This window comes from Beta vulgaris, chromosome 5 (genome assembly GCF_026745355.1).
Source record: "Beta vulgaris subsp. vulgaris cultivar EL10 chromosome 5, EL10.2, whole genome shotgun sequence".
Taxonomy (NCBI): domain Eukaryota; kingdom Viridiplantae; phylum Streptophyta; class Magnoliopsida; order Caryophyllales; family Amaranthaceae; genus Beta; species Beta vulgaris.
The window spans coordinates 45,150,644-45,165,422 of record NC_079206.1 but is presented as its reverse complement, the minus strand read 5'-3'; the positions used below and the strand labels follow the sequence as shown (position 1 = coordinate 45,165,422).

The following is a 14,779-nucleotide window of genomic DNA, read 5'->3' as shown; positions in this document are numbered from 1 at the left end:
GAAGTTAGGAATCCATTTGCGGATAGTTAAATAACAGTCATCGATCATTCAAGGACCTTGAGCTAGAACAAAATTATAGTCGTCTTTGTTCGAGAATCTAGCTATGAAATAATCAAACCCAATGTCAGTTAGGGCCAATTCTCCTTTTATACTCCATTTTTTCTTGAGCTTTCTCATTAGCCCCATATACCCGATTTTTCTATCAAACATTTTTATGATGAGGGAGGTCTTCCAAGGTTGGCGCATTCTCTTTTTCTCTTCTCGTGTGAGTAGAATTGCCGGGCATCGTTCATCATCTAAAATTTCTTCTGGCGCAACATCATCATCAGATACATCATCCTCCTCTTCGACAGGTTGAGTTGGATGTAAAGTTTCGGAGGAACGTCTTTGGCCTTGTAACATATCTCGAAATGAAAGTTGTTGATTTTGTGGTTCAGTAATAGGGTTCAACAAAGTTTCATCTCGTTGTTGGAGATGCTGACTGGCACCAATCTGCTTCTCACCTATATTGGAAGGTTGATCAAAGATCCAACTAGTAATTTTCCTTTTAGGTTTCTTGTTAGATCTGGTAATCTGATCTATTTCTTCTATTGAGCTTGAAGAGTTTCCGAGGTTTTCCATAGAGAGGATTTTTAGTCTTCACCAGAGTTAAGTATGTTTATAATAATATGTTGTTTTACAAAAGCAGAATATCGTTGTATGTCTCAAACAACTAGTGAAATTGTTTGGCTTGATGGCATCCTCAGTGATTTGGGTTTTCAAATTCCCACTCCTATTGATCTCTATTGTGATAACAAATCTGCTATTATCTGGCTCACAACCCCATCTTTCATGAGAGAACAAAGCACTTGAAGGTTGATTGTCACTATGTTCGAGATCACCTCACTTCTGGTTTCTCAATGTGCTCCATTGCATGTTAGATCTTTCCTTCAACTTGCTGATCTTATGACCAAGTGTTTAAGTGAACAGCAGCATAATTTTCTCTCTTCCAAGTTAGGCCTTTTCACCACTAGTCCAACTTGAGGGGGCTATATTGAACTATTAAGAGTTCTTACATAAGTGTATATTACTTTATCCTACATTCTCATGTAGGCTAGTAAAGATATTTTTTGTTATCTCTTTTTCTGTACCTAGGCCTTTTTGGTTGGCTGATCCCACTCACCTTGGCAGCCGTTATTTTGTCTTTCTTTGATTTGTCCTGTTGTACAGCTCCTACTTTTTGGTAGGGTTTCTTTTAGTTTTCAGGATATATATATAGGTATCTCTTGTATAGGTAGCAGTAGGACATTACAGAAAATTGTAAAGCTCCAACATTGAATGAAATAGAAATCTAGAAATATTTTCCATTAAAATCAAAGCTTGAGTCTTTGCTTCTTTTCAACCGCCTTCTTTTTGGCTCCCTCATCAGCACTTTCAACCCTTCCATTACTCCCTTGGTGTCTCTTGCTTCAACATCTTGTAAAGTATGGGACACTCTTGCGAACACTTATGCTTGCCAATCCCATGGTCACATCAAACTCTTCAAAGCCAAATTCAAAACTGTCACTAAAGGCTATCTCACTATCTTCGACTACGGCTATGTTCAGTTCACCTTATTTTTGCTTATTTCAGATCTAATCAGATGAGATCAGAAAAATAAGTTCAGATCATATCAGAAAAAATAAGTTCAAATCAGATCAGACCAGATCACATCAGATCATGCTTATATTTAAAACTCATTATTATTATTAAATATCTTTCATTACATATTAGTAAAAATTATAATAATTGAATATTAATAAAGTACTCATTGAGACGAATCAAACAAGACCCCACATGACTATATTTTTTCTTATATATTGAGAAAAAATCTAAAAGATCCTCTCTAATTGTGAATAGTGTTAAGATTCTAAGTGAGAATGATAAAAAAATACAAAGGGATTATTATTATTTACTAGTACATTTGTTCAAAAATAAGTTCAGATCAGACCAGATTAGATCAGATCATGCTTATATTTAAAAACTCATTATTATTATTAAATATCTTTCATTATATATTAGTAAAAATTATAATAATTGAATATTAATAAAGTACTCATTGAGACGAATCAAACAAGACCCCAGATGACTATATTTTTTCTTATATATTGAGAAAAAATCTAAAAGACTCTCTCTAATTGTGAATAGTGTCAAGATTCTAAGTGAGAATGATAAAAAAATACAAAGGGAGTATTATTATTTACTAGTACATTTCTTCAAAAGAATTATTATTGTTGTTGTTGTACTTATTAATTATTAATATTGGTAATTGTTATTAATCTTGTTGTTATCATTATAAATGTCATTGTTATCATTATATTAAGTTATTTTGTTGTTATTAAATAATAGAAAATTAAAAGCCACGTGTTAAGAACATAAGATTGATGCAAAAATAAGAAATATATAAAATATGATATCTCAAATTCATGACAACGAAACTACTAAGTTCGGATTACATTTCAAAATAAGCTAAGTGTGAGATACATATTATAAATTTAGATTCGGTAAACCTCTTCCTACCGAATTCCAAATCTCTCTAGCTATTTGAAGTTGCACGATATTTATTTCTTTTTTGCTCAAGTCATAATTGTTTGTATATCTTATTTTATTTTATATGGAAAAAAAGAGTTGAGTTTTCCGACTTCTCAAGTGTGAAACATTTTTTTAAGGGAAAGTGTGAAACATTGTATAAGTGCTCTTTATAAATTAATGACTTCAGTTATATAATTATTTTTAGTAATAATAATAATTATTGTGATTACAATTATTATTGTTGTTCTTATAATAATGATAATAATAATAATAATTATTATTAATAAAAGTTGTGTAAAAAGTTGTAATAGAAATAAAATGATAATAATAGTAATACTATAAAGAAGATCTTATAACGTATTGCATAATAATGATTTACAAAGTAATAATAATATAAAAGTAATAATATATTTTATAAAAGATAAGATCTTGTAAATCAGATCAGTTAAGATCAGATCAGATCAGTTCAGATCAGATCAGATCAGAAAAAATAAGTTTAGATCAGAAAAAATAAGTTCAGATCAGATCAGATAAGTTTAGATCAGAAAATTTCAGGTGAACTAACATAGCCTACATCGATGCATTTCATATGTATAGGGATGACAATGCATCGGATCTCACTAAGCTGATCAATTTTCCTAATTTACCCAAATGCAACATTAATGAGACTTAAACGTTAATTTCATGTCTAATTTTTATAATTCTATTATGTTTTGCCTAAGTCCTATTAACCATGATTTATTTAGATCAAAGAGTAGGTCAATACTAATCTTTATGATCGATGAATCCTGACATATCTTGGTATATTGTATATCGTTAGTAATATGCATATTCTTCATGTGGTTTTCTAATAAAGTGAAATTTACTATTTCTTGACTTTTGCAATATAAAATGCATACCCAAGGGGAAAAAAATATTATACAGTTATGGAGTAAGAAGATGAATTTGCCATGGATTTTTTTTTTAAAAAAACAAGGAAGGTGAGTGGCACTAGTAAGGCAACGCATTCAATAAAGGAAGTTAGGCTGGAGGGAAAGTGAAATTAGAATTGATGGAAAAAAATTTGTTTGTTAGTTAAAAGTCTAGACCTAAATAAATCATAGTTAGTAGGGTTTAGGAAAAACTTAACAGAATTATTAAAAACTAAGCATGAAACTAATGTTTAAGCCTAATTAATGGTACATTTGGATAAATTAGGAAACATGAGGCCTAGCAATGGGAAGAAAAAAATTGAATCTACAATTGGGAATTCTCAAGAATATGAGCCTGTCATTGGGAATTTCCCTTAATTTTAACTTGGAGTTAGAAATACCTACGCCTACATGCTCCTAATAAGTCCATCATTCCATCGCACTCTAATCCAACAATATCACCTAAACATCTTGCACTAACCTAGTCGTCCCTTCTTTTCTCCTTTCTTTATTTCCCTTTGAATCTCGAACTACAACAGAAAGTTTTATAAAATAATTCGATAATTTTAGTAAATGGATTAACCTAGTCACTAAATGCATTAAACTAGTAATTAGTAAATGGATTAAAGAATGTAAAACTAAAAACATTAGACTGGTAACTAAATAGATTAAACTAGTCATTATATTCGAAAAGGTGATCTGTTCTATTCTTAATAGTAGGCTTGATTGTTGATTAATTTTTAAATTTTTAGTTTGCAGTCTTTTACAAGACGAGACCAACTGATTAAAAAAATAAAGACTTAGAAAATGGTGCTCATAATATGTTTGCTCAAACCACAAAAAGTATTTAGGATCACTTGCAACTTTTGAGATTTTGCACTATTCACTTGCTTGCATTTGACTACTTATGGTTTATATGTAAGAGAAAATAGAGTCATATTGGATTTTGTTAGATTGGTTTCGACGTATATTTTCACAATATTTAATATTTATAATTTCTACATATCTACAATTAAAGAAAGGTAGGGTTAAAGTTATTCATTGATAAATGTCAAAAGTCAAAATGTTTCAGGTAAAAGAAAGAAAGAAGTATTTAATATTTTAAAAATTGCATTACAGAAGTTTAAGATTAGGATTTTTGGAACATACCAGCCAACGGTGAGGTCCACACTCGCTTCTGTAGCAGCCAAATCTTTAGGATCATCAGAAAATGGCATAGACCATTGAATTGGCAATGAAACTCCAATTTTACCGCCTTGTTTTTTCTAGAGTATATTGTATGACCAATATTGTATCAGCAAAACAAATTAGATTGCGAAAAGCCTTAAATCCCATTATATTGGAAAAGTATTTAGTACCTAAAGAATAGTAAGGACTCAATAAGACGAAGTTAATGATTTTCTGTGCTTGATTGAACTTTAAAGAATTATGTGACCTAAAAAAAATGTTGAATGCTACCTGATATCTTTGCTTGTAAAGTTTTGCAGCAACAGAATGAGCTAAGATGATATTGTGGTAAGCAGTGTATACAGAATTAGGTTCAGTCTGAAGTTGAGGAGGAAATCCCATCTTTTTCCCAAGGTATGCATAAATTAGAGGCTCATTGATTGTCTCCCAATACTTTACTCGGTCACCAAACTCCTGGAAACAAAGATTTGCATATTCTTTGAAGTGTGTGCTGTATGTAAAACAACATTATTAATATTTAGAAATGTAATTCACATAGTATTTTTCAAACCCAAAAACAAAACTAAAATTATCTCAGGTAGATAGATGTATTACACTGATACCCCAGACGTCGGTTTGATTTCCATTATTCGCTATGAGTATTGTGTCATCTCCTAATTAATTATTATGGGTTTCTTTCTTTGATCTAGAGAAAAAAAAAAGAGAGAGAAAGAGCTGAAGAAATAGATGATTTAGCTACTTTTATTTTTAAAAGTAGTAATTATTTTTTTTTACAATAATTAACACTGTTTAAATTTTATAAGTTTTAATGACAAAATAAAAGTTTAGGATTATTTGCGGTAGAGATGAAAATGTCAAAGTCATTTAGAAAAATGACTTAATATCAAAGTCATCTTAGATAATCTCCTTAAAAAAATATTGTATTACAAATTTACAACTCAGGCAAAATCTTTTATGAGGATTAATCAAGGAAAGATGTCGTGCACCCCGCTTTTGGAAACTCATTTGAAACAAATGTAAAATTATGGATCCCCCCCTCCTCTCGCAAAATCATTATTCATTATGAGTATTGTGTCATCTCCTAATTGATTATTATGGGTTTCTTTCTTTGATCTAAAGAAGAATAAAAGAGAAAAAAAGAGCTAAAGAAATCGATGATTTAACTACTTTTATTTCAAAAAAAACTACTAATTTTTTTTTACAATAATTAACACTGTTTAAATTTCGTCAGTTTTAATGACAAAATAAAAGTTTAGGATTATCTGCGATTGGGATGAAAATGTCTAAATCATTTAGAAAAATGACTTAATATCAAAGTCATCTTAGATAATTTCCCTAAAAAAATATTATATTACAAATTTACAACTCAGGCAAAATCTTTTATGAGGATTAATGAAGCAAAGATGTCGTGCACCCCGGTTTTGGAAACTTATTTGAAACAAATGTAAAATTATGAATTTTTTCTCCCCCCTCTTTCTCGCAACTTATGTTTAGCCGATTAGCTAAACTACGCTGACGTCGGCCATGGCAAGAGGGTGTGGGGCGAAGAAGAGTGCTCACAAAGGTAAAGGCAAAGCGACTGGTTCATTTTCGTCGCTGGTAAGGAAGACAAAAATTGTTGATGAAGTCACTGGAGTCTCTGAATGGGAAATTCCTAGCCCGATTCAGGAGAAATTGGATGTGATTGAACGTAAATTAGAGGATGAGACTGAGGGAGTTCCAATTCCTACAATGGCGGATAAGGTGCAACAATGGAGAAGGTGGTTCTCTCGGAGTGGTTGGAGGTAATGCAAAGTGGGTCACAAGCTAATACAAACAAGGAGAACTTCATGGGTGGATCGTATGGAGGAAGTTGTACCGAGAACTGATAATCAGGTAAATCAACCACCTACTCTTTTTACTATTGAGGCTGATGATATTTAGGAAGAGACTGAATACTAGTCATCTGCTATTATATGTTATGCACTAGGAACAAATCCACCATTAATGGTGATGAAGGGTTATTTCAAGAGAATTTTGGGGAAAATAGGAATTGATAAGATAGCAATGATTGGGAAAGGAATTTTCCTAGTGAGATTTACCAGTTTGGAGTCTTGTTTAACTGTGAAAAACGAGAGGTTCCGTTTCTTTGATCAAAACCATTGATTACTAAGTTATGGAACCTGATATGATCCTAAATAAGAATGATGTGCAGAGTGTTCCTATATGGATCAAGTTACCTAGTCTTGCTCTCAAGTATTGGGGGGAGAGGAGCCTCTTTAAGAAGCAGGGTTGATTGGGAAGGTGGTGAAGATGGACCAAGCAACAAAGAACAAGGAAAAGTTCAATTTTGCGCTTGTTATCGTGGAGATGGGATTATGGCAAAAGCTCCCTGAGGTTGTGACATACTGTAATGAACATGGTGTTGTGGTGGAGCAGAAGGTGGACTATGAATGGAGACATAGCATATACTCTAAATGCTCTGGTTATGGGCATGAAGGTGAAGGGTGTAGGAAAACTGCAGGGAAGTTGAGATAGGTCAGGAAGAACACTCGTCAGGTGGACAGAGAGGGGTTTGTAGTAGTTGGGAGGCAGAAGGTAACCACTGTTGAAGTGATTCCTGAAATTCCAATACATAATTCATTTGTGGCTTTACAGCAAGACAAAGAAATGTATGGATGTTGTGTTAATAATAATGAAGGGAGGTCCAGTGGTGAAGTGAATAACAATGATCATGGTAACAGGGTTGATCGCAACAGTGGAGGGGAGAAAAGTGGTGAGGTGAATAACAATAATCATGATAACAGTGTTATTTGCAATAGTGGAGGGGTACAACAAAGCAACATAGGGTAGGGGTGTCTCCCCTGTCTTCTAATGGATAGAATTTTAAGATGGAATGTAGGGGATAGAATTTTGACAACAAAATGAAGTCACATGATATAAGGAATTTTATTTCTTCACATGATATGAAGTTATTAAGTCTTCTTGTAACAAGGGTGAAAAATCCTAAATTAGGTGAATTATATTCAATATTGTGTCTTGGGTGGTGTTTTACACACAATAATAGTCATCATAGCAATGGTATAATTATTGTGGGTTGGTAACCTCTCTCTTTTACTGTCAATGTATGAGTGTCAACAGCCAGTTTATACATTGTTATGTGATTCCTAAGAATGAGGAAAAATTTAATTGCACGTTTGGTTATGAATTTAATTTTTTAGAATAGTAGGGTGGAATTGTGAAATTCTCTTATAAGTTGTTTGAAGCCCTGGCTTCTAATGGGTGACTTTAATGCTTTAAGTAGTATTGATGATAGAATTGGGGCCCTGTGAGAGCAGCTGAAATTACTCTTATGTTGGAATGCCTGAAATTTTGTGATCTTGTGGATGTCAAGGCCATTGGCAGATATTTCACTTGGAACAGCAAGCAAGCTGGTGACCAGAGGGTGTTTTCCCGAATTGACATTGTCTTGGCAAATAATGCTTGGCTTAAGCAGTTTAGTTTAGTTAAAGGTGTCTTCCTACCTGAGGGAAACTTCGACCACTCCCTTATGTTGATAAATGGTTATCATGAAGTCAGTCAGAAGAAGCCATTTAGGTGTTGAAACATGCGGTGTAGCCACCCCTTAATGCTGGTAGTAGTAGAGGAGGTGTCCGCGTTAACTAGAGTACGGGGAGAAGAGGAAAGAATAGAAAAGGTGAGAAAGAAAGGAAAGTAGGAGTTTTAATTTAGAATGGGAGGATTGTTACTATAATTATTATTAATTAGAGGGGTTATTTTAAATGATGAATTAACTAGGTTTTAAGTGATTAAGATCATTAATTATAATTAGTCACAATAGGAGGTCACTCGATGTAAAAATATTTTTGGTCACTCACCGAGTAGAAAAACCCAAAGTAGGAACCATCATGTGGAATTTCCCAATAAAAATTAAATCTAATAGGGAAAAAATGTGAGAATTGTTTTTTTAAATTAACCAATTTCACCGGTTATAGTTTACGTGTGACTATTTTGGGAAGAGGTGGATTATTCATGGATTAATAAAAGTTGGGATTACTATGAAAAGATGGTCAATAATTGAGATTTAATCTTTTTATTTATTATTGTTAGTCTGATTCACCTAATATTTATGGTATTATTTTTGAGTTAATTCTCTAGAGTAAGAACATATACCTAATGTTTGGGCTCAAGAAGCCCCCAAACTCATCTTGTATAGCCTGTGGCAGGTCGAAGTGCATCAAAGTAATCATAGGAGTAATTCCTGATAAATAGGGATAATTAGAGATAAACGTAAATTAAATATCCTAGTAGTAGATGTATGAGTGAAAATGAAGACAATTACCGTTGTCAAGCAATTCATCTATTAATTTGTTGTAGAAATTTATGCCTTCTTGATTAATGCCCGAATGGATAGTACCATCTGCATATCATATTAAACAAAAATGGAGATAAAAATAATTACAATAAGGTAAGGTGAATGCCAATTTAAAAAATGTAATTACCATAAGCATATTGTTATATGAGAATATGAGAACACTTTATTGTAATCCTTATCAACCAATCAATAATCTATTTTGGCTAAATTATAACCATTTTTTCCATATAGGGCCAACCGGCCGATCTTTCAAAACGATTAAAATAATTATCATAAAATGTTTCTAAAAAGAATTACATTTTCTATAAAATGGATCACAATTTCGGTGTTCTTATGTTCTCATGTGAGTTTTATTCTATATATATTCTTTACTTTTATATTGTTGGCGAGCAGTCACTCATGATCAATTTGTCATTTAGCTATTTTAAGGTTCAAGATTATGATGCATTTGTAGGGAATGTTAGAGTGTGCTAAATTCTTGTCGTTTAAATAATTTATGTTGGTTGTTTGGTTTTTATGAATTGCTTTTGGATTTGGTTTTGTCTTTTGGAATTGATTCAAATTTGACTTGAGTTTGAGGGCCCTAAATGGTTCCAATTTGTAAGAAGTTATTTCTAAATTTTTAATTATGGTTTAAAGTAATTTTTTTTTTTGTTTTCCTTTGCAATATTATAAATATGCGTAAACATTTTCACACGTGGTGGTAACACGTTAGCAATTTTCTATTGTTTAATTAGAAAAAAAAATTTGAAGGAAGGGAGAGTAATTGGGGTGTTACAAGGATGTGCAACATTCTTGTGATGTAATTGTCTGTAAGGCCTTCCACCAATGAATATTCATTCCAATTGGAGGAGATGAGGAACACAATGTAGGAGCAAGCATCGGTAGCAAATCTGTTATTCTATGCAGCCGTTATAGTAGCTCTGGCGTTCTTTTTTATTAAGTGTTCTGGTGTACTATATTTGCAGAGCAGGAAATAAGTCCTTGTAGAATGGCGCGGTTTAACCGATGCCCAGCAAATGAATGTTGCAAGTCAAGAATGATGTTTGTAATAGAGTTCAAAGTGGGATGGCTGAGTAATTGGTTTCAAGTTGAAATTAGATGGTTAAAGAATCTGTAACAATGACATGAAAAATCTGTTGGTCATGGATGGGTTAGTTATGTGGAGACCTTCTTACTTATTAGAAGTCCTCTACATTCCGGGGTGTTACTTTGATATTTTCGTTGGATTGTGTCTTAGGCTAGTGTGGTGTGGTGAACGCTATGTCAATCTTGTTTTGGTAAATTAGTAGAGCTCATAATTTACCAAAAATATGTATGTATATATTATAAATATTGTAGTAACTTACCAGGTAATATTCTTGACCAAGATATGGAGAATCTGTATAAATTCATACCCATTTCTTTCAGCAGCTTAACATCTTCCTGCATTTTTAACCAATAAGATAGTCTAGATGAGATGTATAGAGTTTCTTGTTGTAAAAAAGAGTTAGCACTAGTCAACAACAAAATCGGGGTTATTTGAAACATATTGGAGATCATATGCTAATTATCAAATCTTGATCCTATGAATAACTTTAAATGTTTAAGTACATTATACAAAATAATCATATTAAAGATTAAGTTTAACAAAGTAAAGTAACAAAATTATGAAGGTTACGACAAAGTGACTAAATAAACTATAGAGTTTAGTTTTTTGAACCCTCTAAAATAAGTGGCTTTTTAAATGGATCACTTTCCATCTTTCCTCTTTTTCTCTCAACCACCGTCTTCCATCTCATCATCTCCCCCTCAATTCGAACGAAGGAAGGAGAACAGACAGAGAAAGCGAAGGCTCGTTGACCCCGGCATAACTAGGGGTGATAATGAGCCTGACAAGCTCTTGAGTAGCTCGAGTCAAAGCTCGGTTAAAGCTCGGCATGATGAAGCTCGGCTCGAGACTTAAACGAGCCGAGCCGAGCTAGGCAAAGCTCGGCTCGTAAAGCTCGTGAACAGCTCGATTATTATTTTATACTAAAAAAAATTATATCAAAAAAATATTTTACATTAAAAAAATTTGATACAAATTTATATTTTAATTTTGATTACAAATTATATATTTTAATTTGTGATCCAAATTCACCTCTACCCACTAGGCACTAAAGTCCCACATTGGTAAAGAAAACAAGGATCAACCTTATTTTCTTTATAAATAGCTACTAAACCTTACTTCAACTCAAAGTTTAATTTTGTATCTCCTTGGGTGGAAAACAAAAACTATACTTTATGATTTTTTTATTTTTTTTTTGATATAACATGAAGTCCCACATTGAAATTTTAGTGAAGTTAAGAGGAAAACCAAGTTATAAAAGCATATGTGAGGTGAATTTTTTTTTTCTTTAACAAAACATGGAGTCGCACATTGAAATTTTAACAATGCTAGGCGGGATTCCAAGTTATAAAAGCATATGTAGGATGAGTTTGTTTATCTTAAACAAAACATGGAGTCCCACATTGAAATCTTAGCAATACTAAGAGGGAAACCAAGTTATAAAGCAGGGGGATAGTGAGATTGTTTTTCTTTAACAAACCATGGAGTCCCACATTGAAATCTTAGCAATGTTAAGAGGAAAATCAAGTTATAAAAGCATATGATGGGTGAGTGAACAAGCTCCTACTTTGTACTTGACCTATACGATTGGGCCTACTACCTAAGTATTGCTTTAGTATTGATGTGGGCCTACACAGTTGGGCTTCGAGCCGAGTCGAGCTCACTAGTCGAGCCTGAATGAGCTCATGAGTCGAGCCTAAACGAGTTCACGAGCCAAGCCTAAACGAGCTCACGAGCCAAGCCTAAACGAGCTCGGGCCGCAAATTCTAGTCACGAGCTCGAGCCGAGCTCGGCTCCCCCAATCTTGACGAGCTCACGGGCCGAGCCGAGCCCATGAAAAGTTAAATGAGCTCGAGCCGAGCCTAGTACTATTCGGGCTCGGCTCGCTCGATAAGCACTCCTAGGCGTAACCACCAGTCACCACCAGAAAGGAGGAAGGAGAGAGATAATTTAATTTTTTCATTAACACCACCAACTAACCACTCCTCTCTCATGCTCGCCATTGCTCCTCACTCAACGCAGATCTAGGGTTATTCAAAGATTGGGTTTTTCATTCCTAGCTTTTACAATTAATTTTCGTAGTTTTTTCGTTTCATTTTTTTGTTCTTAATTTATCCAGAAATTGTTGGTATTATTTTTTTTATAATTTTTTTATTTCAATTTCATTTTTTTCATCTTGTATATTCTAATTTCTTTGTAATTTATTTTGTAATTCTTGTTGTTAATATTGTAATTTGTGTAAATTATGTTATTAAGGTCATCATTATAGATGTCGTTTTTTCTTGATAAATTGATCAAACACTTAATACATGTAACTTGTGATTTTCATTTTTCTTAATTTTGATTTTTGGAATCGAATTTTGTGATGTTTGTTCGTGGTAATACTCGGTTTCATTTTTTTTCTTTGTTTAAAGAATGTATTTGTACTGCAATTCTATTATGTTGCTAGCTTTGTCTTTTTTTTTATACAAATGCACCATCAATTGATCCGGTTGAGCTGCAAAACCAGATCAGTGAACTATGGTAACTAGTCCAATATTCAAGTTCAACCGATTAGTTTATTGTTAACTGATCCGGTGGTAAACCGGATCGATTAATTTTTTCTATCAGTTTCTGGCCCAACTAACCCAGTCCATTTTCAAATCATTAAGATCTGTTTTAACAGATCAGTTGAGGTTTTTTCCACTACTGTTATCTCTCTCCTATCACACGGCTCTCACTTTCTATTTCTCTTTTTATCTCTCTCCTGTATTTCTTAAAAAATGTGTCAATAAGGTATGTTGAAATTATTATAGAATGGATGAAGTATTAGTTATTATATATGTAGCTTTTTTTAGATTTGGTAGCATTATATTTTTATGTTTGACCTCAAAATTCTTCACCTTTACACTGAGTATACAAGAGTATCCTAGAGCAAAGTAAGACCATCTAGAGGTGTTTTGGAAGTCATTTGCAAATCAATCAACTACAAACGGTCATTCTTTTAACCCATTCAACATTATGAGGTTATTCAGGTTGAATATGTAAGATTATTAGTCAAGCAAAGTTATGGCATTTTCAAACAAAGTTATTCAATCATTCAGTGTAGCACAGTTGATGGTCGGCCGTCATGTTGATGTCTGCACGAATATGTTGAGATCGGGCTCCTAGTCACTCGTGACTTTAAAGATTCTGTCAGTGAATTGCTGTTTTATTTTCTTCAAAAGGAAAAAGTAACAGCTACTCCCGTTCTTTTACCCTAGTGGTCAAGTTCTTCTAGACAAGAAGTTCCAAGTAAGCTTTTTGGGAAATTTTGCTTGGAGAAATGCTCTCCTATAGAAGCATTGCATTTAGTGCTTTCTTGGTTAAGGTCAATCTTTTTGTTAGGATTAAGAACATTCTTTTAGGATGATATTTTTCCTATTAGCATATTTTTCCTATTATGTTTATCCTTGTTTATTTTTGTGATTATCTTTCCTTCTTGTAATTAGTTAATTATGGGTTTTGTATAATGTTTAGGTTGTATATATATTACAAAAGTGATGAAATCATTATCCTGACCCATTTCTCTGACATGATATCAAAGCAAAATGATCCTCTCAATTTCTTCTTCTCTTGCTGTCGTTTTTCTCATCTTTCCTCTTCCAACTCTACGTTGGTCTACTTCCATGGCAGCAGATGATACTCCTCCTCCACCTCAATTAATTAGATGCTTCTAGTCCCATTTTTCTCGGCCCTCGGGATCAGCCTAACGACTTTATCACTCCAGCTCGTCTATAACTTGACAATTTTGATGCTTAGTCTTATTCTGTTCGAGTCGTTCTCACCTCTCATCGTGAGTTTGGTTTTTTAGACGAGTCTATTGTCAACTACAAACCTCTCTTAAACTAAAGGTGATTGGCTTGCCATCCATTGTATGTTAGTATCGTGCCTCCTCAATACTATCCATCTTGAGTTACGTTCTACGCTTTCCAACTATGAAAACGTCAAATTTTGTAGGATGACTTAAAGGAACGTTTTTTTTTGTTGTTAATGGACCTCTTATTTAACAATCAAAAGTCGATATTAATAGTTGTGAACAAACCAAGACCATAATTGCAGCCCCATTTATTTAGCTGATTAAAGGTTTTATGGGATGAATTAAATAATTATAAACCTTTATTCTCTTGCAAATGTGGGAAATGCACTTTATAATCTTCTTCATGCTCATGAATAACGGCGTGATAGTGATCGCCTTCACTAATTTCTTCTAGCTCTAGGCTATTATTATTATGCCCAATTTAGATCAACTTTGTTGTCTCAAGATCCCCTGTTTACCATTAATTTTGCTTTCCAAAATTGATTCAAGAAGAACATATTCGTGGAATTTCCCAAGTTGAAGATGACAAATCCCAAGTGGCTGGGTTTGCTGTCCGCACTTGTCCTCCCACTTTGCGATCTAACTCTACTGATCGCACCTCCTTGGTGTGCAATTACTGCCATATATATGGCCACGACGAAAATGCTTGCTTTCTTAACGCCGACACCAAGTTGGACTGGTGGCACGAGTGCTACGACAAATGGCGCAGCAAGGGACCATCCCCTCCTAATTCTTCCACTCCGATGAGAGGCATGATGTCCAGGCCAATGCTGCCCACTTGGATAACCACTTATTTATTGTACCAAGTGACACTTAACCTCATTTCAGTGCTACCCAATAGCAGGCGT

The 14,779-nt window shown here is 33.5% G+C and overlaps 1 protein-coding gene across 2 annotated transcripts in view; it reads right to left on the bottom strand.

Moving 5' to 3' along the window:
- LOC104893501 (beta-glucosidase 13) overlaps window positions 1-14,779 on the bottom strand; it is a 66,363-nt gene that overhangs the window by 38,082 nt on the left and 13,502 nt on the right. For both annotated transcript variants that reach the window (XM_010679604.4, XM_048637573.2), the window contains exons 3-7: window positions 10,353-10,428; window positions 8,971-9,048; window positions 8,802-8,889; window positions 4,920-5,139; window positions 4,611-4,726 (exon numbers count right to left, since the gene is read on the bottom strand). In XM_010679604.4, the coding sequence (XP_010677906.1) occupies window positions 4,611-4,726; window positions 4,920-5,139; window positions 8,802-8,889; window positions 8,971-9,048; window positions 10,353-10,428 (578 nt within the window). The remainder of the gene's footprint in view (window positions 1-4,610; window positions 4,727-4,919; window positions 5,140-8,801; window positions 8,890-8,970; window positions 9,049-10,352; window positions 10,429-14,779) is intronic.